At 39.6% G+C, this 27,965-nt stretch overlaps 4 protein-coding genes and 1 long non-coding RNA gene across 10 annotated transcripts in view; 1 reads left to right on the top strand and 4 right to left on the bottom strand.

The window, feature by feature from the left end:
• Positions 1–49: 49 nt before the first annotated feature.
• LOC121520472 (RNA-binding protein MEX3B-like) lies at positions 50–4,796 on the bottom strand. The gene is made up of 4 exons (XM_041803934.1): positions 4,659–4,796; positions 3,531–4,107; positions 1,431–1,672; positions 50–1,287 (listed from the first exon to the last, which is right to left on the bottom strand). Exons 2-4 carry the CDS (start codon positions 4,039–4,041, stop codon positions 55–57), a joined length of 1,986 nt encoding a protein of 661 aa, XP_041659868.1. The 5' UTR covers positions 4,042–4,107; positions 4,659–4,796; the 3' UTR covers positions 50–54.
• LOC121520474 lies at positions 4,675–9,032 on the top strand. Its single transcript, XR_005992776.1, has 2 exons — positions 4,675–4,800; positions 8,762–9,032. It is a non-coding gene; the product is annotated as an uncharacterized LOC121520474 (long non-coding RNA).
• On the bottom strand, positions 7,843–15,625 carry mbd3a (methyl-CpG binding domain protein 3a). The gene is made up of 7 exons (XM_041803935.1): positions 15,452–15,625; positions 14,532–14,697; positions 13,309–13,446; positions 12,932–13,022; positions 12,655–12,832; positions 8,681–8,859; positions 7,843–8,583 (listed from the first exon to the last, which is right to left on the bottom strand). Exons 1-6 carry the CDS (start codon positions 15,463–15,465, stop codon positions 8,709–8,711), a joined length of 738 nt encoding a protein of 245 aa, XP_041659869.1. The 5' UTR covers positions 15,466–15,625; the 3' UTR covers positions 7,843–8,583; positions 8,681–8,708.
• Positions 15,626–18,341: 2,716 nt separating this feature from the next.
• On the bottom strand, positions 18,342–20,872 carry LOC121520391 (cytochrome b-c1 complex subunit 10). The gene is made up of 3 exons (XM_041803808.1): positions 20,744–20,872; positions 20,008–20,139; positions 18,342–18,740 (listed from the first exon to the last, which is right to left on the bottom strand). The coding sequence occupies exons 1-2, from the start codon at positions 20,791–20,793 to the stop codon at positions 20,019–20,021; spliced, it is 171 nt and encodes a 56-aa protein (XP_041659742.1). The 5' UTR covers positions 20,794–20,872; the 3' UTR covers positions 18,342–18,740; positions 20,008–20,018.
• Positions 20,873–21,592: 720 nt separating this feature from the next.
• tcf3a (transcription factor 3a) overlaps positions 21,593–27,965 on the bottom strand; it is a 30,285-nt gene continuing 23,912 nt past the window's right edge. For 5 of the 6 annotated variants that reach the window (XM_041803483.1, XM_041803485.1, XM_041803488.1 and 2 more), the window contains 3 exons: positions 26,599–26,837; positions 24,402–24,533; positions 21,599–24,292 (listed from right to left, as the gene is read on the bottom strand). In XM_041803483.1, coding sequence (XP_041659417.1) covers positions 24,409–24,533; positions 26,599–26,837 — 364 coding nt within the window. In that variant the 3' untranslated portion in view covers positions 21,599–24,292; positions 24,402–24,408. Of the gene's footprint in view, positions 24,293–24,401; positions 24,534–24,900; positions 25,137–26,598; positions 26,838–27,965 lie in introns of all 6 variants that reach the window. The other variant, XM_041803489.1, reaches the window with a different exon arrangement.

Here is a 27,965-nt window from a genome sequence, read left to right as displayed (position 1 = left end):
CCCCACCAGTCTTTTTCCTGCCCGCCCCTCCCTCCCACCCATCCTACCAGGACATTAAGAGAAGATGCGGATGCACTGTGTGGTGGGGGTGTGGCAGACGGGGCACTCGGGCTCAGCTGACTGGCAGATTTGCCCAGCACACTCCATACAGAACAGGTTGTGGCCACAGGGCACCAGAGCTGCTGTCACCTCGCTCTCAAAACACACAAAGCAGTCCCTGTTGATCCCGGGGCTGACGCCCACCAAGCCTGCCACCCCGGGGCCTCCAGAGCTGCTTTTGAGCCGGCTCAGCATCCCTGAGCTCAGGCCGACACCGCTGCTTCCTCCCTCGGAGTCGGTGGGCGAGCCGCCTGGCAGAGAAGACGCTGAGCAGGAGGAATAACCTGTGGATGAGCCGCCGGAGCTTGAGCTGGACGCTCCGGAGAAGGAACCGCCCCCTGCACTGCTGGACTGAAGCCAGGAGAGAGTGCTAAGGGGGTCGCTCTGGGCACGGCGGGCTAACGGGTGATCCATGGGGCCCACACCCACATCCTGAGGCAGAGTCGGAGACAATCGGGGAGTGATGGCACCGCCGCTGAGGCCACTGCTGTTGCGACGTAGAGGCTGTTGCTGTTGCTGCTGCTGGGATGAACCAGTCGCCTTACTGCCTGTTCCACCGTTGACGAAAGGTGCCCAGATGTTGGAGGCAGTGAACTCAAACCCAAGTTCATCTGAAGACGGCAGCCCTGGGGTGGAGTCACCCCCAAAAGTGAATCCTCCTCCAGCACTGCTGGAGCCTGTGCTAAATGGGCTGGTGGGGCTGCCTCCCTCGTTGGCCTTACGGCTGGAGCTGTAGCTGTCTGAACTCATCCCGCCATTGTGTGAGTGGTACCCGACTGACGAGGACATCTTCCTGTTGGAGGAGTGGTGCATGGACATGGATAGAGCAGGAGGGGGAGAGGGTGGAGGAGGAGGAGGAGCAGAGTGATGGCCGGTGGCTCTGGACCACAGAGACGCTCCCAGCCCTCCACTCAGGCTGCCAAGGCCTTCAAGGCTGACGTCAGTGCCGTTGGTGTGGAAATCGTTGTCTCCCTGCAGATCCACAAAGGTTCCAGTCCTCAGGGTGATGTGGGTCTCAATCTCCTCTCTCGCTCGGTCAACGTTCTCTGGCATGCCGGTGACCTCAAACACTGGGTCCTTCTCTCGACTGGGTGTCACAATGTAGGTGTGAGTCTGCTGCTGGATACGCTTGATAGTCGCTCCCTTTGGTCCAACAACTAAACCCACCACTCTGTAGGGCACTCTCACCTGGATTAGGGAGAAAAAATTTTTTAATGCCTAAATTTAACTACACTCCAACTCAAAGACGTTAAAAATCATAGAGTTCTGTGGATGTCCTGTTATGCGATGAAAACAGAGTACTACAACTAATAGTTTAAGACTTTCTGTACCTGTATGGTGGTCTGTCCAGGTAAGTGTGGGGGTCCAGGAAGTGAGCCACCTCCTCCAGTTGCTCCAGCTTTGCAGCGGGACGCTCGGATCATAGAGAAATGCTCAGCTGCGGACACTATTTCACGTTTGGCCATCTCAACATCCTCCCTGCGTCCCGTCACAATGAACACAGGGTCCTCACCCCTGACCGGAGTTTTTATGTACGTGTTTGTTTTGGCACGCAGGGCCTTGATCTTACAACCTGGAAACGCAAAGGAACATAAATGTCAGCCGTGTATTAAAAAAATAACGAAAAGAGCCAGATGTTGATCTATACATTTATACTATGACTCAAGACATTTAGTGTTCTTATTTAATCAACGCATTCATCAGTATATGGCTAACAGCCTGTGGAAACTGAAGAAGTCTGAGAAAATGCCCCAGAATGAATCCTATCATTCTGAGAGATACGTGTTTGAGTATTTATTTTACGTAGTGATTTAGTTTGAAGAGTTTGCTTGATCTTGATTGTATAAGTGATGCAGACAGAGTATAAATAAAATATCAGAAACATCAGAGAATTCACTGGCTACATTAGGTGCCTGAAATAATCATGACCTTAACAACTACCTTTAAAAGCAGCTTTAAACGATTGAATTAAGACCTAACAAAGGTTGGATATCTCTTAATATTATTGTTTGCTTACAACTTATTTCCTGGCAGTATATAAACACTTATGTAAACATATTGTACTGAGGTTAACAGGCTGCAACTAGGGGATAATTTCTTTACTGACAAGTTATTTTCTGAAATGGCCAATTTGGTGTTAAGTCTACAACATTAAAGAAACTGAACACGTATAAACTTTTAGTACATGATGATATCACAAAATGCCCTGTTCTGATACTTAGTTTCCAAAATAATTAAGGTAACAAATATTGAACAACAATCTAAAAGAAATGAGTAATTCATTCAATGGGTGATAAACAGTTAAGCCTTACCACTCTCATGATTAAAAATGAATAAACATCCTCACAAACAAACCCCCAAAACAACAAAAGAGGCATCCTGCTCCCTGGCTCATATGCTTTGTATTTTTCTTTTTACATAACATCTGACCATTTTCACATTATAATTACATAGCAGCAGGAGCCAAAGCGGCAGCAGTGGATGCAGGAGGAGCCTGTCTGCCCAAACATTGAGTCAATATCTGCTGCACTGTCTGCTTGTGTCAACTCATGCTCCTCCAGCATCCTCTGTGCGCTGTTTCTTTAAATATGGACGCTTCGTTCTCGGCGACCAATAGGACGCACAGAGTGTGATGTCATCCTGGGAAGCAGAAAGCATGGCTTTTTCAAACAAAGGGAACAATGCCGTAACGCTACCGCGGCTGCGACGGATAAACCGACCCATATCACGAGTAGAAATAATATAGAGGTCATATATAGCCCAAAATAATAAAATTCAGATCAATGTTTGATCCGCAGCGGCTGCAGCGCGAGCAGCAGCATCGGCAGACAGTGCTGGGTGCAGGGCGTAACACCGCCCAGTCCCGTGTTTGTGCGCCTGCTGCCCCGTTTCAACCTAAAATCTGCTCCAAAAGCCATTTAAAATCCATAGTTTAAATATACATGTGTTATAATGACATGTTAAGGGGTAAAATCGTTCACTTAGGGTCTGTGTTTTTAAAAAGCGGCACATTTCGGAGTATTTTCTTTGTTTGGTGCAGGCTGCTAGACATGTCCAGACTCCCGACAATCTGCCGCTTTGTCTGACCCTCTCCCACCCCTCCCCCCTCTCCCTCCTACTCATCAACCACACTCTCTCACTCACTCTGTCAAGGCATTGTCTAAATACTGCTAATAAGAGCGTGTTTATAAATAAGGTAGAGATTTTTAAAGGAGTGCCCTCATTATGCTGCCATTAAAGATCCCAACGGTGAGTGCAGCCCGACCATAGCGCTGGAGTCAGGCTATAAAAGTTAGGAGACCCTCCTCTCATCAGGCAGCCACCCAAACAAAGAAGCAGCAGGCTGCATGCTGCCTGCACAAGCTGTCCACAAACATCCAAACAACCACATATAAACTCTTTAGCAATATAATAAACAGATATGCTCTTACCTTGTCTTCCCACTATTTCTGCCACATGTTCAGAGCTGGGCACAGGCACACATTCAGTCATGTTGACACTTCTCTTCCTGCTGCAGAGGACGGAGCTTTGTTCCCCGTGCAGCATGGAATGCGAACCGGCCATGTGGTACCCGCCCGAGCCGTAGTACTCCGGGGATGGAGAGCAGGATGTCGGCGAGTCCCGGGACCCACTGGGGTGCTCCAGCATCTGTAGATCCACGTAGCCCCCTCCGCCCACGCCGTTGCAGCTCTCAGAGCCAGGACCCTGAGTCCCATCTAGGGGGTCTACCAGCCCGCCGCCCCCGCTTCCACTGCCGCCCCCACAATCCACCTTCTCCAGGGCCATGAGTGACAGCTGGTCCAGGGCGAAGCGGAGCGCCTCTTGGTGGTCCTCTTCCCGCGACTCCTGATCCGTCTCTCGGGGCAGACCTACCCCGTTGTGCTGGCTGCTGATCACCACGTCGTGGTCCATAATCTCGGGGTGGAATAAAGGGCTCGGCATAGTCTCTCCGTGGATCTCACATCAGATCACGGATGCCTGTTTTGTTGGGAGTGAGCTCACCCTCTCCTAAAAGAAAAATAAGAGATTAAAAAATATTAAAAGATTGTTTACCTTTAAAAAAAAAAAAGCAGAAACAGGACAGGGGACGAGCACTGTGCAGCCGCCTACCACTTACATTAAGCAGCAAGCATTAATAGTGTTGATTTGGGCGCCTTGCTTTGTCTGTTGTTGCTTCTTGTCTGACAACTGAATCCATCTAGGAGGCTGGTTGTTTTGTTAGGATAAACCATATCTATTTCAACTCCCAAGAACGAGGTGTTTCCCCATTAAGATAAAACACAACCACCAATGTACCAGCTTCAGATACCTTTCTATATATACATCTATTTAAAACTAACAACTCAATTAAGGTTTAAAAGCTGTTGTTAGCTTCAACAGCCAAGCTAACAGGCTAGTCCCACACAGTCGGCACTCAGTCACGTTGCCGACCCCTTTGTTTGGGAGCAGCACAGCTAGCTGGTTAGCTCCTCTGACAGTCCAACTTGTGCTCATTCTCACAGAAAGCCACGTTTGTATTCTCTAAAAATCAAAGAAGCAGGAAAACCCCACGAACTTACTTTATCTCGACTTTGTCGACGAGCTCCTCTCTTCGCCTGTCGCCCACCTCTTCTTGAGGGAAAGATGAGAAGCAGCCAGCAGAAGCAGCAGAAGGAGGAGGAGGAGGAGACCTGTGCTGTGCAGCGCTAGGGAGCTAGCGAGGTAAGCTAACTAGCACGCTAAATGGGGGGCGTAGGAGAAAAACGTTAAAAACCGAAAATGGGGCTCTGTTGTTTTTCTCTTTGAGGGGAGTCAAAGCATATTCCTGGGAGTGTCAGTGAGTCTTCATTCCGCGTTTCTTCAGGGAAACTGCAGCTGAATTTAAAGGTTAGCAAATACCTTTTAGTAAAAAAACAGTGATTCTCGGCTCTCTGCTGCTGCCTGACCCCGGTCGGTCCGCCGCCTTTGTCTCGCCAGGCGCACGCCGCTCCGTCTCGCGCACACGGCACTGACGTCACCCGCGACACAACAAAGGGTTCAAAGGCCACATGCAGCAAGGGGGAGAGCATCAGCGCAAAGCCACTGCTGCTGTCACTGCCATTGTGTCTGCCAGTCTGCAGGGTACTATTTTATGTCCCCTCTATGTTCTGTATGTGTTCCTGCAGCCTTTCTCTCACAGGCTTGTTTATTTATTTATTTATATAGAAATAAGTGCCTCATGGCTGGGTGTGTTCATCATGGCTACCAATGAGTTGTTTTTGGTGGCCCAAAAAAAGCAGTTAATAATGCTCTTAGTTAAGATTGATATTGAAATAAATACTATAATCAAGCCTGTCTTTGTTATTATTATTTAACTTGTTTCAATTATTTTGACACATCATTATTTTTCAGTAAGCTGCTGGTCTATTACACTCTAAAAGAAATGTACAGTGCTTAACAAATTTATTAGACCATCACCCCAAAGTAAGGTTTATGCCACAGCTGCCCTAAATTAACAGCACTGGTAATTATCAAAATAATTTTTTTATGTTTCTGCAATGGTTAATACACCAATATGTAGAGGCTCTTTAACCCAAATGATTTATCTAATGCTAAAATATAATTACTATTTTTATCCATGAGTTTTCAAATGTACTGATTTACAAAAAAACTGAAAACATAGTAAAGCACAGTATTATTTCTTGATTAATATGTCAAATTATAGTTATTTACTTGCATTCCTGAACAGAAAAATGAGTTTTAGTGGTTGAATGTTAGAGAAGCCCAGTGAGCCGGCTCAAATTTGGGTATAAAAAGGTGAATTCAGTTTGAAATTCCTCATTCCTGTTCAAAATGGTAAAACATGGAGAGCTCACTGAAAATGAAAGAGTCCACATTAAAGCACTTCATGATGCTGGATAGTCTCTGAGACAAATATGACAGGGGGTCTAATAAATTTGTTAAGCACTGTACATCCATCTTTAAAACTGGCCCTGTCTTTTTGGTCTTGGTTATTTCCACATTACTTTTTTTTCCACCATAGAGTTTCCTTGTTTTTAGTGCACTAACTTTTTGTGTTTTCATAGGTTTTTTTAGACTGCCACATCATGCTAGCTTATGCCATTTTTAGTACCTCTACCTTATGGGAAAAGTCCTACATTTATTTAATTTTGTTTGCTAATTAATTCATACTGTTCACTTGTAAACATTTCTAACACTTAAGAACTACCACACCCCACATTACACACTACATACTGTACACAAAATAAACAATAAACTGTTACTATCATTTCCATTTAATTTGCTTTATTGGCATGGAAGACAATCAGTTTCATTGTCAAAGCAATGTGCAAATTAATGGACAACCAATATTGATTTTTTTGGAACAATATCAATACCATTACAACCAATGGAAACAATATGTATTTGTGATGACATACAAAATATAATTAATGTGGCAAAAACAAAACTACATGTTAAAAAATGAAGGAAACTGATGATTTAGCACTTGATCTGTCAACATGAGAAACAGGAAGTCCAGGCCTCAGCGTTGATTGGCTGGTGGTTGTGAGTTATCAAGCAAGTCAGATAGTGTTTTGGACAGAACATCTGGTAAGACTGTAGAGAGTGAAAACAAAACCAAAGGGAATACTCACCCTACAGTGGAACTATAGTAGCTTAACTTTGAAGTAATTGATCTTGGCTGATTATCTGTAAAATAAAATGCCGATACCAATAACTGTCTAAATGCCAAATTTCAGCATCAATAACTGACCACGCTGATAATATGTCTACTAAATTTAAAACATAAAGGAAAATTGTTATCTGAAATCTGGGTTTAACTTTATGTGTAAACAATGTAGAAATGTCATGTTTTTGGTAAATAAATGTGTAGACAATCCTGTTCATTGTGGTGTGATGATTAAGGTTCTTCTTTGGTCACAACAGCTCACATAATGTGCTGCAACATTTGCACACTGTTGCACTTCACCCAGCAGAAATGGACATTTCTGTTACTTGTTCATGTTGGTGAATTCTTTGTTTGCTGGTGAAAAGAACTTGTCTGTGATATCCTTGTATAAAAGACAGGTGGTTAGAATGTGCAGCTCTGTTTCTACCTCTTGTTGGCTGCAGTGGGTGCAACTGCATGCTCTTAATTGAAGGACAAATAGCAGTCCGGTTTGCTTTGTTTTCTGGTAGATTCTTCATGAGTTATACAGTTACTTTTTTCTGAGGACTCTTCAGGTGAACAGTCTCTGGACCAGCTGTGTGAGGGCTCTCAGAAGTAACTGAAAGTCAGGGCTTTGTTATGGAGCGTGTTGGGTTCGCTTTCTTTTAGATGAGACTATGATTGAAAACTCTTTTATATTTTCATAAGTAAAGGATATTGTCTTGATTCTGCTCTGCATGCATTTTTTAGTGTTTTTTGTTGGACACTGACGATAGATTGCAGTCATGATCTGATGTTTGTCCCATTTTTAAAGTCTTGGTTGATGAGTGAACACCAGATTTCTCAACCATAAAGAAACACGGGCTCTATAACTGAGTCCAATATTTTAAGCCAGATTTCAAATGTATCTTATCTATCACATTTCTGTTATCCCAGTTTTCAGTTAAGTGAATTCTTAAAATATTCAGTGGGCCTGTGAATATTATGGATATATCTAAAAAAAAAAATATCTTTACGAAATGTAAAGAAACTCAAACGTTAAGCATATCTACAATCATGTCCAAACCCTACAACCTCCTTGACACTGAATAAAACAAACGACACTCAACACGAGGGATTTGCAAGCTGAATTTATTTGACACTGACAAAAAGAAATTTTTGTAATGAGGTATAGTACATCTTGTTATGAGGTACATCAGCATGTTATTCTTATCTGTATCTTCTAATACAGTATGAAGATGTTGGCAAAAAAACAACACTGATTATTCCTTTGTGAATACAAATAACATGACTCGTACTTCAAAACCATGTAAACTGAGGTTACTGTAAGAAATAACAGTAATTTTAACAGTAAAACCTTGAAATAAAACAAGTTAAAAATTTCTAGTTATCACAGCCGAATGTAAACATACTGCAACATTTCTATGCTTCCAAACATTTTAACACATGACCTATAGTGCCAGAGGAAAATATAAAAAAAGCAAAATGTTCTCAATGAACAGTTTAGAAAAAAAAAACACTTTCACCATGAACCGATACATTCAACACATTCCCACACAAATAAACATCATGTTTTTTTTTTTTTTTACTTGAACAGCTGTTAACTAAATCAACACTGCATTGTTTAAAGCACCTTTCACAACTGCGATCATAAGTCGAGGTAAACGTGAACTGAAACTCAAAGCACCTTTTTGGGATTTCATTGTCACTAAAATAAAATCAGTCTTTTTAGGTCAATGGAATATGCAAAACATCTGCATTTAGGGTCTATTTTTAATTTAAAGTGTATAAAAAACTTTATTGAGCCAATTATTTTAAAAAGAAGAGTTTATGAGAAAACTTCAGGTCAGATGAGCCTATGGGAGAGAGGACAGAGGTACATGTTAATGAATGCTGCAGGTGGCTATAGTGCCCGTCAATCAAAGAGACAGTAAAGGATTCAGGGAAACTCACACCAGTCCTGGAATTGTGTCTGCCTTGGCTATAATTCCTCCTTGTTGACCTGCTCACCCTTTTCCTCTTCTTTGTTGGCAGCTGTTTCTGCGGCGGTGTCCTCTATGTGAGCCAACATGTCAGCTGTGAGGGCTTCCTCCAGCCGCCTCCTCACACTCTGCACCAGGTCCTCCTGCTTCCTGATGGACACAGACAAGAAAAATAAATAAAGGAGAGGCAGTAATAAAAACAAGCCTTTAGTAGCTTTAAGATACAATGATGACAAGGAAAAAGTGTTTCATTCAAAAGGGTTTTCATTATCTGTAAGCCATAACTATCAAAATTTCAAGAAATAAAGGCTTGAAATATTTTACTCTATGTGTAATGAGTCTATTTAATATATGGGTTTCACTTTCTGAAATGAGTGACAAAAAATATTAAACTTTTTCATGATGTTCTAATTTTTTTAGATGTACCTGTATACCATAGCACACATCTGAGGTAACATGAAAAAACATAGGAACAAAATAATGACTTGAGATGTTAAAAAAAAAAAGGGGGAAAACAATAATTTGGAAAATCATCTTGAAAAATGGTCGAAGTAAAGACGTATTTACATAGTTGAAACAAAAAAACAACTCTAGTCTGACCGTAATAAGAGTTACCATATTTCAAACTTGTATGCTCTGGATTAGAGCTACCCATTAACTGACCTGAACCCTTACCAACCCAGAAAATTAGTCTGCGATCTTACATACCTGGCCAATTGTGTGTCTTAAAGAGGAGAGACCCCAGACTCACAAAAGGTAGAGATCATAAAAAAGACCGATAACCAGGTAATTAAAACTGCTACCAAAAATCCTGTTAACTGATGAAAAGCTCATCATATTTGATACAGTAAGCCGTTCTCACTACTCTCACCATATTATGTTTGAATGTCAAACTTTTTTACGTGTTTAAGATCACCATTAAGTGATGATGTAACATTTAACAGCTGTGCTTTCTTTAGCATAATATTCCTGAAGGAAACCCTGACAAAGGAGATACAGGAAGGGTTAAAGGTACATTGTTTAAGATTTTTGCACAGAAATGTGTTCATTAATCAAGAAGTTTCTACTCCTATCTGATTTTTAGTAGAGTACTGGAAGACATTTTTATACTTTTGAAATAAAGGGATTGTGCTGCTCAGCTGTCCATCTCCACAGCTTAGCTCACATTATTTTTAACTAAGGAGTTGTGCACAAACTGCACTCCAAAAGGTGTTTCTACTCGACAGGCCGGAAAGTGAATCTTATTTTTGGTTTCATGGATGAACTTCAAATAATGAGGGAGAAAAGCTGTTAAAGTTTCCTTCCTTCTTAATGCTGCAAGTGATCCCAGAATGCTTTGCGATTATCTTCCTGTGTAAACTAGGCAACTTTTAAATTCTTTTCTCCTTCATTATGTGAAATTTATCCAGGAAACAATAATGCTGGTATACTGTTTAGCAAATACATCTTATGGAGTACATTTTTACTGAACAGAGTGTTCAGCAGAGTGGTGCAGGAATGAGTCCTTAAACGTGGAAGTGAGTTAGCATTTTAGCACTTCCCGTTCCCTCGTATGAAAGTCTATGGAATTTTTGAATGAGTTTTTGGTTAAATGCCTGAAATAAGGTCTGTGATGAACAGAAGTTCAAGAGAGTTTAATGTTTTATCCTACAACATAAAATATATCTGAAACGTGCCCCACCTTTGAATTGTGTATCTTCTCATGTCTTAATAAAGGCGGTTGCTAAAAGACAGCTAACCAGGACTACAGCGTTTGTCGGGAAGACTATACTTCGTCATCCGAAGCGCAGAAATTGAGCTTGCCGTTTACTTGTATCTGCAGGTGATGACGTTAAATTCAGGTGACCGTGTTGTAGTTCAATATAGCATGACGTTAGCTTTTTACTTTCATCAGTTAGATTAACGAACCAGATATGATGCTTAGATTATCAATTTATGAAGATTACCTTTATGAACAAAACATGCAAGTTTCATAACTTTTATTGGACACAGATCTTATTTTCAGCAATAATCCAAAAACCCATTGAAAAATCCCATAGGCTCGACATAGAGAGAACACATGCGACGCTAACTTTCAGGTTTACCTACAAAATTACGTTACGACTGCAACGCTCTATTAATGAAATAAACTAGAAAAGGCACTCAAAGAATGCAGACCTCCACCATTAGCCCTATCTCCCAATAGTAAGGAATCCTTAAAAAAACATTCCTGGACCCAGACAGTGATCCGGATCACTCCCAAAACCCAATCAGTTTTTCCTTATGCCATTTCTGCCATTTCCTGAAAGTTCATCAAAATCTGTCCATAACTTTTTGAGTTATGTTGCTAACAAACTAACAAATTAACAAACCCTGCCGATCACATCACCTCCTTGGCGGAGATAATAAGCCTCAGAGGGGGGAGGAGCCGAGCAGTCATCTGACCCTGGCGGCAGAATTTACATTCAGTGTATTTAACCTCTTTTGAGCTAATGTACAACTTTAAGAGGAGGATATCACCTTTTCCTCTTTTCCTTTTTCACCTTTTGGTCAGCTGTAACCTTACAGAAGCGATTAATTTTCCTGATTCTATGTTTGTTATCAGGCATGGCCATCTTGCAAAAATTCAAGCAAAAGCTGCACATTCATGTCTGAGAACAACCTGACCAATCAGAAGCAATGGTTACATGGACCCCTAGTAATCAGAATAAATGCCTGATCTGAATAAAAATTTTTCATATTAACACTTCATTTGGAATATAATCCTTTGATTCGGCTCATTTGGAAAGAAATTTCATTCCGATCGAGATGGGTGGTTTGTGCAGATAGGCGTTCAGATCAGCGTCCATGAAAACACTCAATCTGATCATCTCTCACTGTTAGGGGTGATTTTTGCTTTACTGCGCATGTTTGTCCGACGAACGGAACCGACAGAAACATGGCGGGAGCAAAACAAGTTGCCGAGACAACTCTATTTACGTTAAACTTTAAAAGAGCTCATAATTGTTGATCAGATGGTATAAGGTACAGACATGAAATAGTACAACAATCCACTATTCTGCGCAAAAGTTAAATCAAAGGAGCGGCTTATTTAAAACAAAAGTGAAGAAGAATTTCTTCTTCTAAGGCAAATTTTTTTGGTAGAGCCGACAGGTGGGACGATACTGTGCATGTCAGAGCAGTTTTATTCAGATCAAATACATGATGCATGAACATGCATATCCCAATTGGGTCACATCGTTTAGTGCCCATGTGAACAGAGAAGTTTAAATCTCTAATTAGAATAAATTCATTCGGATTGTAAAAAAAAAAAAAAAAAAGCTCATTTAACCGCAGTTTGTGTCATTTAATGATCACGAGGCAGTAGCTATGGGCCGGTTTAGGCTTACTGTAGGCCAATAAACAACGGCAAATGGTAATTATCTTGGATGTTACCATAGCGGAAGATTCTAATCACACACTGAGCAACATTTCCAAGTTAAAAGAAGAGCAAATAACTCCTAAAAGCTTCTCTTGGCAGAAAAGATGTTTTTGCTCTTCTCCAAACTGGCTTGGGAGAGACTTTTATCTACCAACTAGCTGCAATAATAGGTAATGCCGACAACACCTGCCTGTTGAACTCACATTATGTAGTTTACTCCATGGGGCTGCTCATTCCCACTTACATCACGTTTTATAGCTCTGATCGGCCCACAATGAATGTAACAGACATAACATTTGTCTGATAACTTTTTGAGATTTTTACATAGGTTCTGTCCTTCCTGAACATAGACTATGGGAAGTTGCCCAAATGGATATGAAATGTATCCCATGTTGGATGTTTAACAGTCTATTTGGTGTTTCAGCTAAGGTCACCTGAAAATACTGCTATAACTGAAAAAAACATCTGTTTAATTAAAATAAAACAGCCTACTATGATTTAAGATGACTGACAGTTCAATATGCTTATGATACTGATCCTCTCACCTGATGTCATCATCAGTCACCACGAATGCTTTGCAGAGAGGCTGTCCCGTGTTGAGCCATACTCCAGGGTTTTTCTCCACAGCTGCAGTTAGCTGCCCAGTGACGGGCGCATGGCTGGTGTGCAGTGCACTGGCGATAGCAGAGAGGAGCGTTTTATCTGAAGATGCAGGGCCAACACCTGACCAAAGGACAACCAGAAGGCACACGTAAAGTTTTAACAAAACACAATCCAGCTCCAAATAAAAGAAAGTTGTCAAATTTGTTTAGCCACCTTCACCTTGTAAGCCTTTGGGGAGATCCATAGTTTTCACAAGCTCCTCTGCGATATCAAACGCATTTAACCCGCTCAACTTCCTCTCCCAGAAGAGCTGGAGATCAAAGAAGAACAAATATTATATTTGCTGTTTAGTTTATACACACTTTATACCCAAACAGCATATGAACATTAGTATTTCAGACAGAAAAGCAAATTTATTCATTTGGACACAAAATTTAATAAATATAAACTGAACACAAACTTCAAGTTAATTATAGTGGCATTTATGACATTTATGAAAGTGTAAAGTGATTGTTTCTAAAGAAAAAAGTCCAAATAACTGTGTAAACAAGGAGTTTCTCACAATTAAAATGTCAGTTTTCCTCCTTATGACTTACTTGTTTGGGTTGGTCCACAGCCTTCTGTGGGTCTGTCTTCACCTTGTTGTTGGGATGATTAGTTACCTTGGTAACTGGTTGTTTGAAGATGGATGCTGTCTGTCTGACCGGTAGTGTTGTATTTAAATCCGGCTTAGCCTTTATCACAAACACAAACATTGTTATTTTGGCAAACTAACAATCAAAATTACATAAAACTTTTCAAGTATGTGTAAGGAGTAACTGACACATACTTGGTGAGGTGTGCACCTTGAAGTTAGCTTGACAGTGTCTATATATAAGGGTCCTTAAAATGTGAACTTCAAAGTGCCTCTTAATGTTTGCACTTTGAAGTGCATCAAATGTGTGTACTCTGATGTGGTCACTTTAAACTGTGTTGTTTGAATTGTCCTAAAGAGTGTGCAAACATAACTGCCCTGAAAAGTGTGAATTTTAAGTGCCTCAACAGGGTGCTCTTTTAAGTACTCTTAAAATACAAATGCCCTTGAAAGTTGGTCCATACACATGCCCTTTAAAGGTTCACTTTAATAGCCTCTAAAAGTGTTCTTCATTCAGTCCACCTCAAAATAAATGTACATGTTTTAGTGCACTTAAAGTAGTGCAAATAGGTGTTCAAGTGTGCTGTTTGACACGTGCCTTATAATTGTGGAAATTAAAGAACTGGGTTGGATGTGCAAATTAAAGTGTGAACTTTTCTGCACACTTTAAAGTGCACACTTGGTGTGCAGTAAGTTCCCTTAAGTTTGCACTTAAAATAACTTCAAAAATTTCAACAATAGAATGCCCTTTAAAGTGTACACTTAAACATCGGAAATATGTGCACTTCAAAGTGCCCTTGAAAGTATACACACAGAGTGTGCTCCATCAAATAAGCACTTCGCACTATGGACTTGTGGTGGTTCATTTAGAAATGTGTTGATAAAACCGTGTATTTCTATGTTAGTTGTAATTAACAAGATTGCACTGCAATGTGCACTCCAAGAGCTCTTAAAGTGTTAACTAACAAGTACAAACTGTAAATGCACACTTGAATATAACCCCTAAAGCAAACTGCTCAATTCTAGGATGCAAACAATAAGCACAATATTCATAATAAAAGCATCACAAAGTTAACAGATCAAGCCATTACTACAAGAGCATGTACACTCTCTTAAGATTCTTTATCCTTACAGTGGTGTACACACTCATCACTGCTTTATTAAGTATCAAAAAAGGACAGTCACCCTGATTTGATGGTTCATGTCGTAGAGGTGCTTGTGTCTGCTGCGCTGCACTTTGGTCAGGAGTGAGCGTCCAGCCAAGGATGAACTGGCATTCATGTTTGAGTTAAGGTTGCTGCCCAGACTGCGGACTATCTGTGGCTTGTTGAGAATACGCTGAACGGGTAAACTGCAAAAGAAAAGAGACAGAGGTATTCGTAACCAAAACAAGGATGTCTCAATCAAATAATCTGCACAGGTTATGCTGCAGCTCCGTCTGAAGTCTCTCACTCAAAAAGATAAAGAAGTCTAAAGACAAGGAGACAAGAAATGTCAATAACTTCCGTCTGCACATCCACATAAAGCGCAATAAACTGGCGTAAGTTAAACACCTGTCTTCTGTTGTTTGGGTCTCTATGAGATAACCGTTGTAATGTAAACAGACGGGCTACCTTCACAATAGCAAGCGGTGTGGTGAGACTGAACAAGCTTATCTACCAGGGACTTACATCTGACAAACGACTAGTAAGCTAAGCACGAGAAGGAACATTTCCCATCTATACGTTTAAAAAGGATCATTGCGCTACAATTGACATTTTTATAGCAGCATTGACGTGACCGAGTACGGGGGCCCTACGCACCACAAGTCAAGCGTGTGTAAACAATGAAACTTAGCTAGCTAATCAAGCTAGCAGCATCGGGAACGTCAATCTATCCGCAACACGCGAATTAATAACTGCTGGTCAAAGCTCCCCAAACCTGATAGTGAAGTGACGTATTAAGAACTTCGTTTATCTGAAACAGAAAATGTGTATTTGAGAAAAGGCACGTTCCCTCTTTTGCTAAGCGCACTACAAACTGAAAACGCTCGTATGCATGCATGCATTTCCTGCAGAGAAACTTTCCTTTATACAACTCCAAAACAAAACATTTAAAAGTCCCACCTTTTTCTTTCCATTGTCTCCGCTGTCTTAAGTTGCTCGACAGTGATTGTGGCTTTTAAAAGATAATACGTCGACTAGCTGCATGTAACTACAGTCATAATAGTCCACCAAGTCTAGTTTGTTATCGATCCACACTGCTGTCCGTGTCCCCGTCAGGATCTATATTATCTTAGATCACTCCGCCGGGCTCCGGCCATAATGAGCATTACACATCCGCCATGCCTCTGCAAAATAGTCCTAAAATGACGGTATGTGACGTGCACACTATCAGAGGTACAAAAAAAAAAACAAAAACAAAAGAAAAACGTTTAAACAAATATTAAATTAATCCAGATTTTGGGATGTCTTTTGTTTAGTCTAACGTGTGCAGGTTTGTATAACTTTGTTATACTCCTGTAATGTTACGTCTGTAAACCAAAACTAGAACTCACGTTTGTCGACTACATTTTTTTTACGAGGAAGACGAGACCTTGATCTTTGATAATTAAAAAAAAAAAAAAAAAAACTCTGACGAAAAGTTATTCTAGTTTTCTTCGTGGACACTAAGCCTGGACTATATGTTAGTGATGCATCTTTTTATGTTAAAAATCAATATTTCTCTACTACATTGTAGGTTCAAAACGTTGCCAATGTTTGGAGCTTTTTAGACTGTGCAGGGATATAAGTGTATTTTTGTCGATGGAATCAAAAATTACTCAAGGTTGTGAGCCAAGGATTTGATTTTGTTAATATGGTATCAAACGGGTCGTCGTTTGGTTTGGCATAGCGTCATATTGAAGTTAAAATTTCTACTTCCATGACAACATTAGCACACTTTTAAGACTGAGTTACACTAAACACTGGCTGAAAAGTGATTTTGTGGCTCAGCTTTTTATAATTATGTATGTAAAAATATAATGGCTTACTTAAGTAACATGGAAACACTGTCTTTTATTGCGTGTGTTCTTTTTTTCAATCGCTTCATTGTTAACTATATATTTTTACTGCGTAACAGACCCAATGCTGTTTAGGCAGACACCCAACATTTCATTTCTATTCTATTAAGGGATCTTTCTTTTACTGAACAAAGAAAGCTATTTTTGATTCTTATTTGAATTTGTAACTTATAAGCAACATTAATTCTTATTTCAAAGAATTACACCAGCTTAATAGCAAAACCATAGAGAGTATTCTCCTCCTTGGTGGTTTTACCTTGTCATTGATTTTATAAATCAATCACAGTCAATTTATTCAGGCTTTTTGAAACACACTAAACTCTTTAACATCAAAGTGAAAACAGATTTCTTCAAAGGAATGTTAATTACTGTAAATAAAAATATGTAAGGTAAAACAAGTGATTGCATGAATATTCATCCCTTTTAATGTAATCGACCTAATTCAACAAAGGTCCAGCCAATCGGTGCTAGTAGTCTAGTGAAATGGGGATCACCTGTGTGCAGTGGATGTCCCTCAAGTGACTGCAGTGTAAAGACAACAGTGTCTGGAAGGTCCAGTCACAGGTTAATCAATATTCCTGGCTACCATTACATCATGAAAACAAAAGATCATTCCAACAACTCAGAGAAAAGGTTATTGATAAGTATGTCATGGGATGGATACAAAAAAAAAAATTAAAAAAAAATTACAAGGCACTGAACTCACCCCAGAGTTCAGCTGAATCCATCATAGAGAAATGGAAGAAATATGGCACATGTCAATCTGCCTAGATCAGGCTGTCCTCACAAACTCAGTGACCGTGCAAGAAGGAGACTAGTGAGTGAGAGAGGCCACCAAGACTGACTACTATGACTATATACTATGACTACTCTGAAGGAGTTACAAGCTTCAGCAGCTGAGATGCATACAACTGTTGCCTGGGTTCTCCACCAGTCAAAGCTTTAAAGGAGGGTGACAAAGACAAAGCCACTGCTGAAGAAGACTCGTAATAAATCTGGACTAGAATTGGCAAAAGGCATGTGGGAGACTCCATGGTCAAGTTGAAGAAAGTTCTTTGGTCTGATGAGACCAAAATGGTGCTTTTTGGCAATCAGACAAAACACTGTCATCAATGGACACCAACCACTGCACATCACCACAAACACACCAGCACAGCATCCTGCTGTGGGGATGCTTCTTGGCAGTCAGTCATGGAAGGCTTGTAAAGGTAGAGGAAAAAACGAATGCAGCGAAATATAGGAAAATCCTGGAGGACTGGGCTGTTCATGCCAAATCCATGTGGAACCTGACAGAAATGTAGCAGTTTTGCAGAATGGAGTAAAATTGCAGTGTCTAGATGTGCAAGCCTGATTAAAAGCTATCCACACAAACTCAGTGCTGTGACTGCAGTCAAAGGTGCATCTACTAAATACTGACTTGAAGGGAGTGAATATCTATGCAGTCATTAATTTTACATTGCATATTCTTATTTAATTGAAATTACTTCGTACAAATCTGTTTATTTTGTAATTAAAGTATTTTTGGGGTATTTTCTTAGTCAAAAAAGCCAAATCATAATGACCATGATTGATTTATAAAATGAATAGAAGGGTAAAACATCAAGTGTTGTAAATACTTTCAATAGGCACTGTAATGTCAAAACTGTGGTATAAATCACTTACCTCTCCCACAGTGTTTTTTTTGATACGAAGACTGTTACAATGCATTAAATCTCCAACTAAAACACTTGCATCTGTTAATGCCAATGACTATAGTTTACAAAATAAACAGCATCTGTTTTAAATGCCATCAAGTATTCATAGTAATTCAAGATCTTTAATAACAATGTTCTTTCTATTCCAACCAAAGTGTTGCTAAGCTGCACTGATCAGGCTGGAATCAGGATAAAAACATGCTTCTACCTGATACTTTAAGCAGGAACAATAAAGTAAAATGATGATACTCAACCAAAGAGTTGGATAATTTTACATACTTTACTTCCCTCTGTAAAAGAATTACAGCACAACATGAAAGGCAGAGTTTTACATGAGTAAAACTGTTTTAACTCAAAGTTCACTGATGATTAAATAAATACATCTGAACACAAACTAAGAAGGATAAGAAAACAAAAGTCAGTTTTCATCTCTGTTTTCATCTTCCTTCCTCTTGGTTCTCACTGGTTGAAAGAAACTGAGATGCCATAACCAGCTGGGTTAACAGGAGGCTGATACTAAACAGTTGAATGTTGGTTGAGCTGCAGGATGAAGGAGACAGCCTCCATTGGCCTGGGATGAAGTTGGAGCAGAGAGCACAGAGCCGGCTGCTGCAGCTCTCAGTCAATATTCAAGTCTTTGTCTTAAAAAACATTTCCAACCTGATGGGGAAACACAGAGTCATTAGGCTGGAAAATCAACAAGTTCAGTTTAACATTCACATTTCAAATACAGTTTTCTTCTTCTTAACAAATTAAACACAGAATTTCCTTGTAAGATCTCAGCCTGCACTTGAACTTTCCTTGGGATGAAAGAAAAACAAATTATACCACCATCATCTGGAATTTTCCAAATTCATAGTGCTATACAACATCAACCTATTTTTTTACCATAAATATCTTTTCTGTGTGTCCATCCAGAGTTAATTATATAGTGTAACCGTGTAAACCTGGATCACTTAGATTAAAAAACTAACAACAGAGAGTTGGGATTTGACATTTTGAGAATGAACAAAGTTCCAAATGGACTCAGTCAGTCCCTCCTATTTCAAACTCATGTCATTGCAATGTTTAGTGCAGCTCTACAATAAAAAATCACTGTCTTAATTCTTTCTTGAGACATGCAACATAGCATCGTCTTCCTCCATTCAGTTCTTACTTTGCCAGACTGTTGAAGTCAACATCATCATAAACCATGAAAAAGATGCTATGCTACAGATAAAACCTGGCTCAATCCCCGCTTATGAACATCATCATCATGTATCAGTGTATCTGCAGAAAATCTGTTCCTTGCCTGTACAGTCTAATTTAATAGTGGTCAGGGTGTTTATGAGAAAAAAGACATGATGGTCCTTCGCCAATAATAGCATGTGCTATAGCAGAATGCTTAGTCAAGATTTTGCAAAATGTTGGCGAACAGGTGTTCGATCAAAAGGGATCATCATGAAGCTTCTTCTGGTGTCGTTCCATGGAGTTAGGGACAAGTTAAAATGTGATGCCAAAAGTAATCAATAATCACTGCATTATTTTGCCCTTAAATTTAAACACAGTAAAAAAAGTATGACAAAATGAGTATTTTAAAATCTTTGACAAAAAAAGGTTTTTAAGGTTATATTAAATGGAGGCTTCAGTTCAGTTAGCTGTGGCTAAGATGTAGAACTATTTACTCTTTGAGGGGAAAGCTTGACTGGGTGCTGGATGTTGTCACGATATGAAGATCTATCCCTATTGTCATTATTTAGACAGCCTGCATGAAGATCATGTTTGTTCTTATTTCTGGCTTTTATGGATACAGTGGGTGAGGATTTGACACTGACTGGGATTACTGTGTCAAAGTAAAACCAAAAATGCTTTCATGCTCCAAATATGTTATTCCAGTGTTACACTTTACTGTTTTCAGTGTTTCACTTTTGACATTCCTGGGACTAACCTGAATCTTGTCTACTCGTCCTTCTTGAATTTGCCGCTGATGTAGGGGACATTATCCAAAAACAACCTCCAGTCTGTGAAGTGGACGAGAGCTACGCCTCCGACTGTGCCCCATACAGCCAGGGTAGGGATCCTGGGATTCACAGAGAGATGGTTAAACTGAACTTCATTGCTAGCTTATAGTCTTGATAGATATGAAACTACTTTGATATGTATTCATTGGACACTTTGAACATTATCTGCAACCTACAGCTATTGAATGTATTTGTGTAAGCTTGACTTAAAGAAATAAAGGTTTCTATATAAAGAAAAAAACTTTGAGGAAACAGACATTGTCTTGGGACAACAATCAAACATTTCGTCTAAGTTTCACAGGTTAGACTAACTCATATATAAACTGTTTTTTTTTTTTGGTTTTAGATTTACCAATCAGTTCACAGAGTTACACCAAACACACATTACATACGGAAAACAGGCAGATTTTTATTGGATAATGGAGCTTGAGAAGCAACAGCTATTAAAATGATAATGCTTTGCCTTTATCTTTACCTTCTAAATGAAACTTGGGGGTATTCATTTAACCTGGTACCGACGTCTAGTTTAAGTCAGTCTGTCCCCGTAACGATGACCTACGCTAAGCTAACGGCTAGTTAGCTGAGGACACGTCGAGATTTTATTAATCCAAAAACTGCCCTCTTTCCGCTTTATAAATAAAAATATAACGTAAAACGTCTTACCATGATTTGGCAATGGCCACATACTTCTGTCCGATAATTTTGCTGATCATTTTAACTGAAATACGCCCTCCAGTATCTAGATGTTCCACTTCAGATGCTAGGAACTTCCGACCACAAGTTTCCAAATTCACTCAGTGCGCATGTGCATGGATTGCTTCCGGTAACTAGAAAAATAAAAGCCCCAAACACAATAAGCTGGATTAAGCTCGAAGGTTACAATAGACCAATAACAAATAAAAAGCACATGCCTTAAATTGACATTTTTAACAAGCTTTTTAAATATCTGTTTGGATTATGATTGAATGGATTTATCTACCAAATATGCGGGGATTTATTTAATCGCCACATGATGTCTCAAAAGGTTAACCTGGAGCAAGGTAGTATCTCTGTAAAACAGAACTGACTTACTTTTCTTTATTCTTTAAAAAAATCTTTAAATACCTGAATAAATAAATGAAGGAGGTAGGAGGTTAACAACCCAGCTCTTTTCTTCCTCCTAGCGGAGAAATATGGTATTATGACTTTCTAAAGCCAGCATCATGTTTCTGCTTATGCTTAACGAACCAGAGGTGGAAAAGGTACACAACTATTGTGCCCAAGTAAAAAATACAGTTTCTCTGGTTAAAATGTACTTAAGTAAAAGTACAAGTACTGTTCTTTAAATACACTCAAGTAAAAATAAAACGTATTAAATTTTAAGTTTACTTAACAGTATTGTTACTGAGTAGATGTCTTCCTTTATTTGCAAGAACAAGAGAATATGAATCTCCAACCAGGTTGTTCAAGTAAAGTTACACCATTATAATAAAGTAAAATAGACAGAAAAACTTACAGGGTGAATTAAAACTTAGAGTTAAATTTAACACTTTAAAAACGCCAATGTTAGTCCACACTACATATAAACTACACATTTACAGTGTTAAATATTTTACAACATTGCAGCTGGAGTTACTCTTGACTACTATTATGTTTATGCATGTTTACTCTCAAAGTTATTCATTCACAATGTGAACAAAAGAGTTTAAGAGTAAAAATATAAAATTTTTTGACCACTAAGGAGGCACGCTGCAAGTGCGTGCGTTGGGTGTATGAGTTGAAAGAAGACATTGGATAAACCTTGTTTTTATTATTAAAAATGGCACATTTATTGCTACATTACTGTTATATACACAACAGTTCTCAATATCTACTTTATATATAAAAAATAGGAAACTGGAGGCACTTTGAGGACATAGCCTACACAGATGTTGTCCTCAAACATGAATGAAGACAAAGTTCTGAAGCAGGTCATCTGTTGTGGAGGACAGGAAGGGTCTGTGAAAGAACATCAGGTGCATGTTTGGATGGGTTGATGCCACAGACATTTCTTTCATGTTAAAGAAAAAAAATACAAGTTTTAGTGGCCACTTTCCTTATCACAATAACAAATGTTTTGAAAAAGCTTAAGTAATTAGAAACTAAAATAATGCTTGGGGCCAGTCCACTGGCCAACATCTGTGACAAAATGACTGGCAGAGGTAAACCAAACACTTTTCATATCAGCTTGCAATGCTAAAGCGGATGAAAACACATCCCCCAGCAGTGCATAGCTAATGCACATGCCAGCCAAGGAAAACATGACATTTAACTAAATCAATCAACCAATGACACCGCTCTCTTCATCAAAGTAGTGGACCAGGTTGTCATTATATGTGGATTTATACATCTGCTGTATAAAAAAGGAACCAACCCAAAAATCCTTAAATGCAACATTATCCATCATGTAGCAACATTATGCATCATGTAGCAGAGAAATATTCAGGCACTGGTGAGTAACCATTATCAAAACTCCCCAAGTCAAGGAAATGACTAAGGCCACCCTTTTTAATTCATTTTATGTTTCATAATAAAAAAACAAATTTCTGTCACAATTTGTACACACAGCCCCTTCTGCATCTTCCTCAAACAAATCAACAAGCTCATCAGTACGCTTGACAACAGGGAGAGGAGAGAGGATGTGCTGAAGAAAAATATTGTTTCATTTGAGAAGAAATTGTCTCAAAGATAGAAGGGATCCAACTACAACTGGCGTAACAGTTCTGTGTTGAAATGGGGATTTAAAAACAAATGAGCAGTATCACAGCAGGTGATGTTACAGCCAGATGTATTTTTCTGCCATTGCTAACATTTCTAAGCACCTGGCATAAAAGAAAAAAAACTCACTTTGTTCCTGGAATCTAAATTGAGACTCACGTTACAAAAAACAATGTAAACACAAAAGAAAGCATTCCAAATAAGAAAAACAAAACTCATACAAACTATCTTACAAAATAAAAATTAAAAAAAGACAATGATAAAACAATTCTACAAAATGAAAATCCTTATAACAGGTTTGCAATTGTTCAAAAGGGAAAACACAATAAGAAAACACAAAACACTGCTCAACACAGAGCAACAACCACAACAAGTCAGTCAATGGCGATTGAGCAAATTCTCCACAAGGTAGCAGTAACACTCATGATCCCTTTCAATACTCAATTATTTCATTATCTAATGTCCTCCAACACAAACAAAATTGTGGTGAGTAATGTGAGTTCACAACACTCCCAAAGCATCTTTGGGTATGATTTGACAGGCGCAGGCTGATGTGAGACTGGCTGCATTTGGGTCGGAGGGTTTAATCTGACCGCACGGCTGAGCAGTGAGCAGGCCATCTGTATCCACATGAGTCCAATGGCAGCCTCACAGAGGGAAAGTATGGAGTCTTTGCACTTGTTTGCATCAGCGGTTGGTCTCTCTCCAACTGCCTTCTCATTCCACTTGCATGGCCACAGCAATAACAGATGTACAGGGCTTGTAGAGATAAGACTCACAGATCCACGGTAACAAAATAAAAAAATAAAAAACCTGCAAAATGTGTGAGTCTGTGGCACCTTTTTCAGCTAAACGCATGAAATATTACAAACACAGCCAGAGTTACCATCATATCAAAAGAGAAGACAGCTTTTCTGATTGGCCATCAGTGGCTGGATGTCTCCAAACCGACCGTTGATTTCAGTCATCAGACAATAATAAAGTTGGCTATTTTTTTCGTAATCCAACGCCTTTTTTGTTCAATCGTTAGTTTGAAGCTCAGGCGCCCCTCTTTGCTTGTGAAGAATGTAAGACCTCTTATTCAGATGGGAATGCCAATAATTATTCTACGATACAAATTCTACCTCTGCCCAAGTGAGCAGTTGATCCAAAAGTTTCATTTGATCCAAACAAGTTTTGCTCCCAACATGTAAAGCAATTCTTCAAAATGTCTTACAAAAACACAAACATAAGTGTCCATATGTCCAATTTCCATGAACCAATGTCCTGGGTTCAAAGTTTTGTAAAGATTAATAATTGTTTTCCTCTTTAAAGAAGAGTGTGCCTGTTACTTTTGAGTCATCATCAGGAATGTGGCCACCTGCCTTGTCAGTAATGAGGTGTGTGTGCTTTCCAAAAGTTGATCAACACACACTGAGATGCATGACAATGAAAGATTAAGGCCACGTGTTCTTGGGGCTGTACAATCAACAGGAACTGAAAGAGAGAACGGGAAAACATCTTACTGTCTTTTCATAAATCAAGTCTGTAATGAGTAATGATGTGTTTCATCCATGCCATCACTGTTTTAGATCTTCAGACTCACCTAAGAATTACATATGTCCGTCTCCTCCAAGACCAGGGTGACCCCCACCAAGCTGCATCTGGGGGTCCACACCTGAGACTTTTTCCTCCTCTCTCCTCTTGAGGCAGGCAGCCTTTGGGTTCAAATTACGCTCTTTTGAAAAAAGATGCAAACATTGGTTAAAAATAGTAATAAAAGGAAAAATTTCAGTAGTAACTGACTTTGTAGACCTTAATCTGAACAGAAAACACAATAAAGACAGAGAGAAGACAGAGAAGGGGAAAAGAAAGACAGGACGATGGAAGCAGTATGAAAATTGAGGTGTTAGGCAGAAAAGCAGGGATGTTCTTCCTTAAACTCTCCTTTTTGCATCTTTTATAAAGCAAAAGGAAATAGATGCTACAGTAAGTGAGAGCGAAGTTAGGGAAGACTCTTTCTAAAGGTTGGACTTTTGTCCAGTTATAACTGGAGATGGCTGGTTGTCTCTGTGGATCAGACCTTCCTCTATTGGCTGACCTACCTCGCACCTGCTTCTCCAGGCCTAGTATGACCTGGACGGCCTGCTGCAGGATGACAAGCTTGGTCTGGGCCTTGTCGCTCTGCAGGTGGACCTGACACATCCTGCCCAGCTCTCTGAAGGCTTCGTTTATGTCACGCACACGCACCCTCTCCCTAGCATTGTTAGCTAGGCGCCGCTCTCGCTCCCTCTGCTCCTTCTCCTCGGCAGTGAGGTTCTCATCGGTCACCGAGACAATGCTGCAGCCAGGAGAAGGGAGGGTCGGAAGGGCTGGTTAACAAACCCAAATCATAAACTTTACTGAACCTAGGTGAGATGTTGTCACTAAGGCTGCAGGAATTTCCTTAAAACATTTGATAAGGTGCTTAACTTTCAGTTTTTCTCCCCAGAATTTTTTTTCCGTCAGGAAAATAACTGATCTTGTATGTTTATCTCCAAATCATGTTGACTTAAGTCCTTTAACTCAAGACAAAACCAGGGGAAATGTTGAAGATCCCAGTGGAGCTGGGCTGCAGGTGAGTGAGCGGAGGGTTTGACTTTAAAGAGAATTTTTCTAGATATATATAAAACTAGAATAAATGGCCATATTGTCATTTATCATAGATGAAGGTGTTGTGGATTGACAAATCATTAAGTGATTTCTAGCCAAAAATAAATATGCTTTAAACCAGAATTTAACAGTTCAACTGAGAAGCAAGCTGTATAAATCTGCCCTGAAATCTTTCCAACCAACAAAGATTTTCTATTTGGTCACTGGGGTCCAGGATGGAAGTCAAGGGGAATTGGTTGTCTTTCCAGCAGAATGAAAGAAATATTTAACAGGGAGAGAAAAGAAGCAAAACCCTCTGCCGTTACATAAAGTGCCACAGAGAGAAAGCTGATAGGAGAGACTGAGGGGATTTTGTTAAATACATCAGCAGTAGGAGATGTATTTATCTGAATGTGAGGGAGAGCAGGTCACTTTTGCCATCTGTAAAGAGAAAATGATAGAGGAAGGGGGAATCAATAGAGGGATGGAGAGGGTTGTGTGGAAAACAGGGTGGCAAAATGAAAGGGTTAAAGCCAGAGAGGTAAGGACATGCAGCACTGCAAAAAAAGCTGAAGACAGGTTAGGACACATGACAAAAGAAAGACTGCTTTTACTGCCATACTGCTGTTTTGGACTGCCAGTGAGCAGATGATGAGCAGAGGGCATCATAACACTCAAACAACTTCTCTGAAATTAAAAGAAACTTGCAAATTGATGAAGCATAATGAGGCAACAGAGGAAAATGAGCAGACAAAGAGATGTGTTAACCCAATCAAAGGGTGATGCAGAGAGACATATAAGCATTTTCACAGTGGAAACAGACAGCCTACACATACAGCATGAGAACAAAAAGCAGTCCTGCATGTGTTACCAGAGGACAAAAACCTTAGAGGATGAACTTGAGAACGGGCATATCTTAAAACTCTCACACAGCTACACTTCATTATCCCATGTCCTTGCATTGCATCACTTTGGGATGTACTGTGAAAGTGCTTTTGGACTGGGTATGAAGCAGAATTTAGTGTACCACCATGAGTGGAGGGAAATTTATTTCTACAAAATCTTAAAGAGATATTACATGGCTAGCAGGACATAGAAGTGAAGCTGTGTCTGAGATTCTTCTAAAAGAGGCCCTTCCCCTCCTCTTTCTTCCTCCCTGGACACCCACTGACCTCTGACTTGCTGCTCCAGGTTGAGAATAACGTTAACGGCCTGTTGCAGCACGATCAATTTGGTCTGTGGTTTTTCATAGCTCAGATGGAGCTGACACATGCGGCCCAGCTCCTTAAAAGCCTCGTTGATGTCCCGCACGCGAAGCCGCTCACGGGTGTTGTTTGCCAACCTCCGCACTTTTTCCCGCTCAACCTTAATCTCCACTGGCAGATCTGCATCGTCTTCCCCGTCAACCAGACTGGCCAAGAGTCAATGGCAGATGAGAAAGGAGGGAAACAACAGTATGGGTACAGTTCACTAAAAATTACTTCCTAGGTAAATGCAGTAAAATTTTCTTACAGTGTCAACATCTCGATAAAAGGTTTGAGAAAAACAGCACAGTAATACATTATCCATAACAAACGCTGCTGCAGAAAGTGATTACTTCAAGTTTGATGCTTAATCAGAAACATGCAAGAAAAAGTTATCGAACATGAGCCTAGTTTAGAGTTACAGCAGCATTACTTCCTGAATCTTCTTAAGTTTAAGCCCTCTCTCATTAAGTGTTTATCTTGCTTTTCAAATTTTGGTATATGTAATATTTTGTCTGTACCTACTAGATTGTTGCATAAAGCATTGGTTCCCAACCTGGGGTACAGGGGGCGCCATAGATTTCAGGGGGTGCACATATTAACTTAAACCATGATAAAAAAAAATTATCAAGTAATTCATACAAAGGGCTCGTGGTAAGAAAAACATGTCTAAGCCTATTTTCTTAAAGTTTTATCAAGAAACAATTAAAATAAGTTGAATTTTGACGGAAATTTATCATCTTTCTTTTCAGATGGGTCCTGGGGGGCTCAGCTTTTCTTAGGTACATGTAGAGGGAGGGATCCAAGGAAAAACTGTTAGGAACAACTGCCATAAAGGATCAAATATTTAAAAAGTCCAGGATATGGTTTCAGACTTTTAATCTAGTAATTTAAAAACAGAAACCGGATAAGGTAACTCATCCATGTTTTTTCCTCTTCAATCTTTCTTCATTACAAAATACAAATCAAGTAAATTTAGTTAGAGACATTTAAAATTGCTGTTAGTTGTGTGTCTAAAATTAGGGAAGATGGCCAGTCTTAATGATGTAAAGGTGATAAAGACAACTGTTGACCGTTTGATTTAAAAAATAAACTGCCAAAGGATATTAAGGACTATAAAGTGCTATGTCCATCTGAGAGTAGGGAAGTACGATATAACTGGCATGATACTGTTAAAGGCAAATAGGAAAATTTCTGCTGACATTTACAACCAATATTTTGGCTATAAAAATCTTTCATTGTCAGCTTGAGATATTGACCGTACAAACAAATAAGTTGGTGGAGTTTTAGGTTGG

Source organism: Cheilinus undulatus, linkage group 13 (genome assembly GCF_018320785.1).
Source record: "Cheilinus undulatus linkage group 13, ASM1832078v1, whole genome shotgun sequence".
Taxonomy (NCBI): domain Eukaryota; kingdom Metazoa; phylum Chordata; class Actinopteri; order Labriformes; family Labridae; genus Cheilinus; species Cheilinus undulatus.
The sequence above is the reverse complement of the archived record's forward strand: the minus strand, read 5'-3'. Positions and strand labels throughout refer to the sequence as shown.

Coding starts and splice junctions, on each gene's coding strand:
- mbd3a (XM_041803935.1), bottom strand. Junction 13,447..14,531: donor ACATGAACCATCAAATCAGG/GTGACTGTCCTT, acceptor TTTGTGATAAAG/GCTAAGCCGGATTTAAATAC. Junction 12,833..12,931: donor TCTCCCCAAAGGCTTACAAG/GTGAAGGTGGCT, acceptor TCCTTTGGTCAG/GTGTTGGCCCTGCATCTTCA.
- LOC121520391 (XM_041803808.1), bottom strand. CDS start 20,793: ATGATCAGCAAAATTATCGGACAGAAGTATGTGGCCATTGCCAAATCA. Junction 20,140..20,743: donor GTGGCCATTGCCAAATCATG/GTAAGACGTTTT, acceptor TGTGAATCCCAG/GATCCCTACCCTGGCTGTAT.
- LOC121520472 (XM_041803934.1), bottom strand. CDS start 4,041: ATGCCGAGCCCTTTATTCCACCCCGAGATTATGGACCACGACGTGGTG. Junction 1,673..3,530: donor AGAAATAGTGGGAAGACAAG/GTAAGAGCATAT, acceptor TTGCGTTTCCAG/GTTGTAAGATCAAGGCCCTG. Junction 1,288..1,430: donor CTGGACAGACCACCATACAG/GTACAGAAAGTC, acceptor TCCCTAATCCAG/GTGAGAGTGCCCTACAGAGT.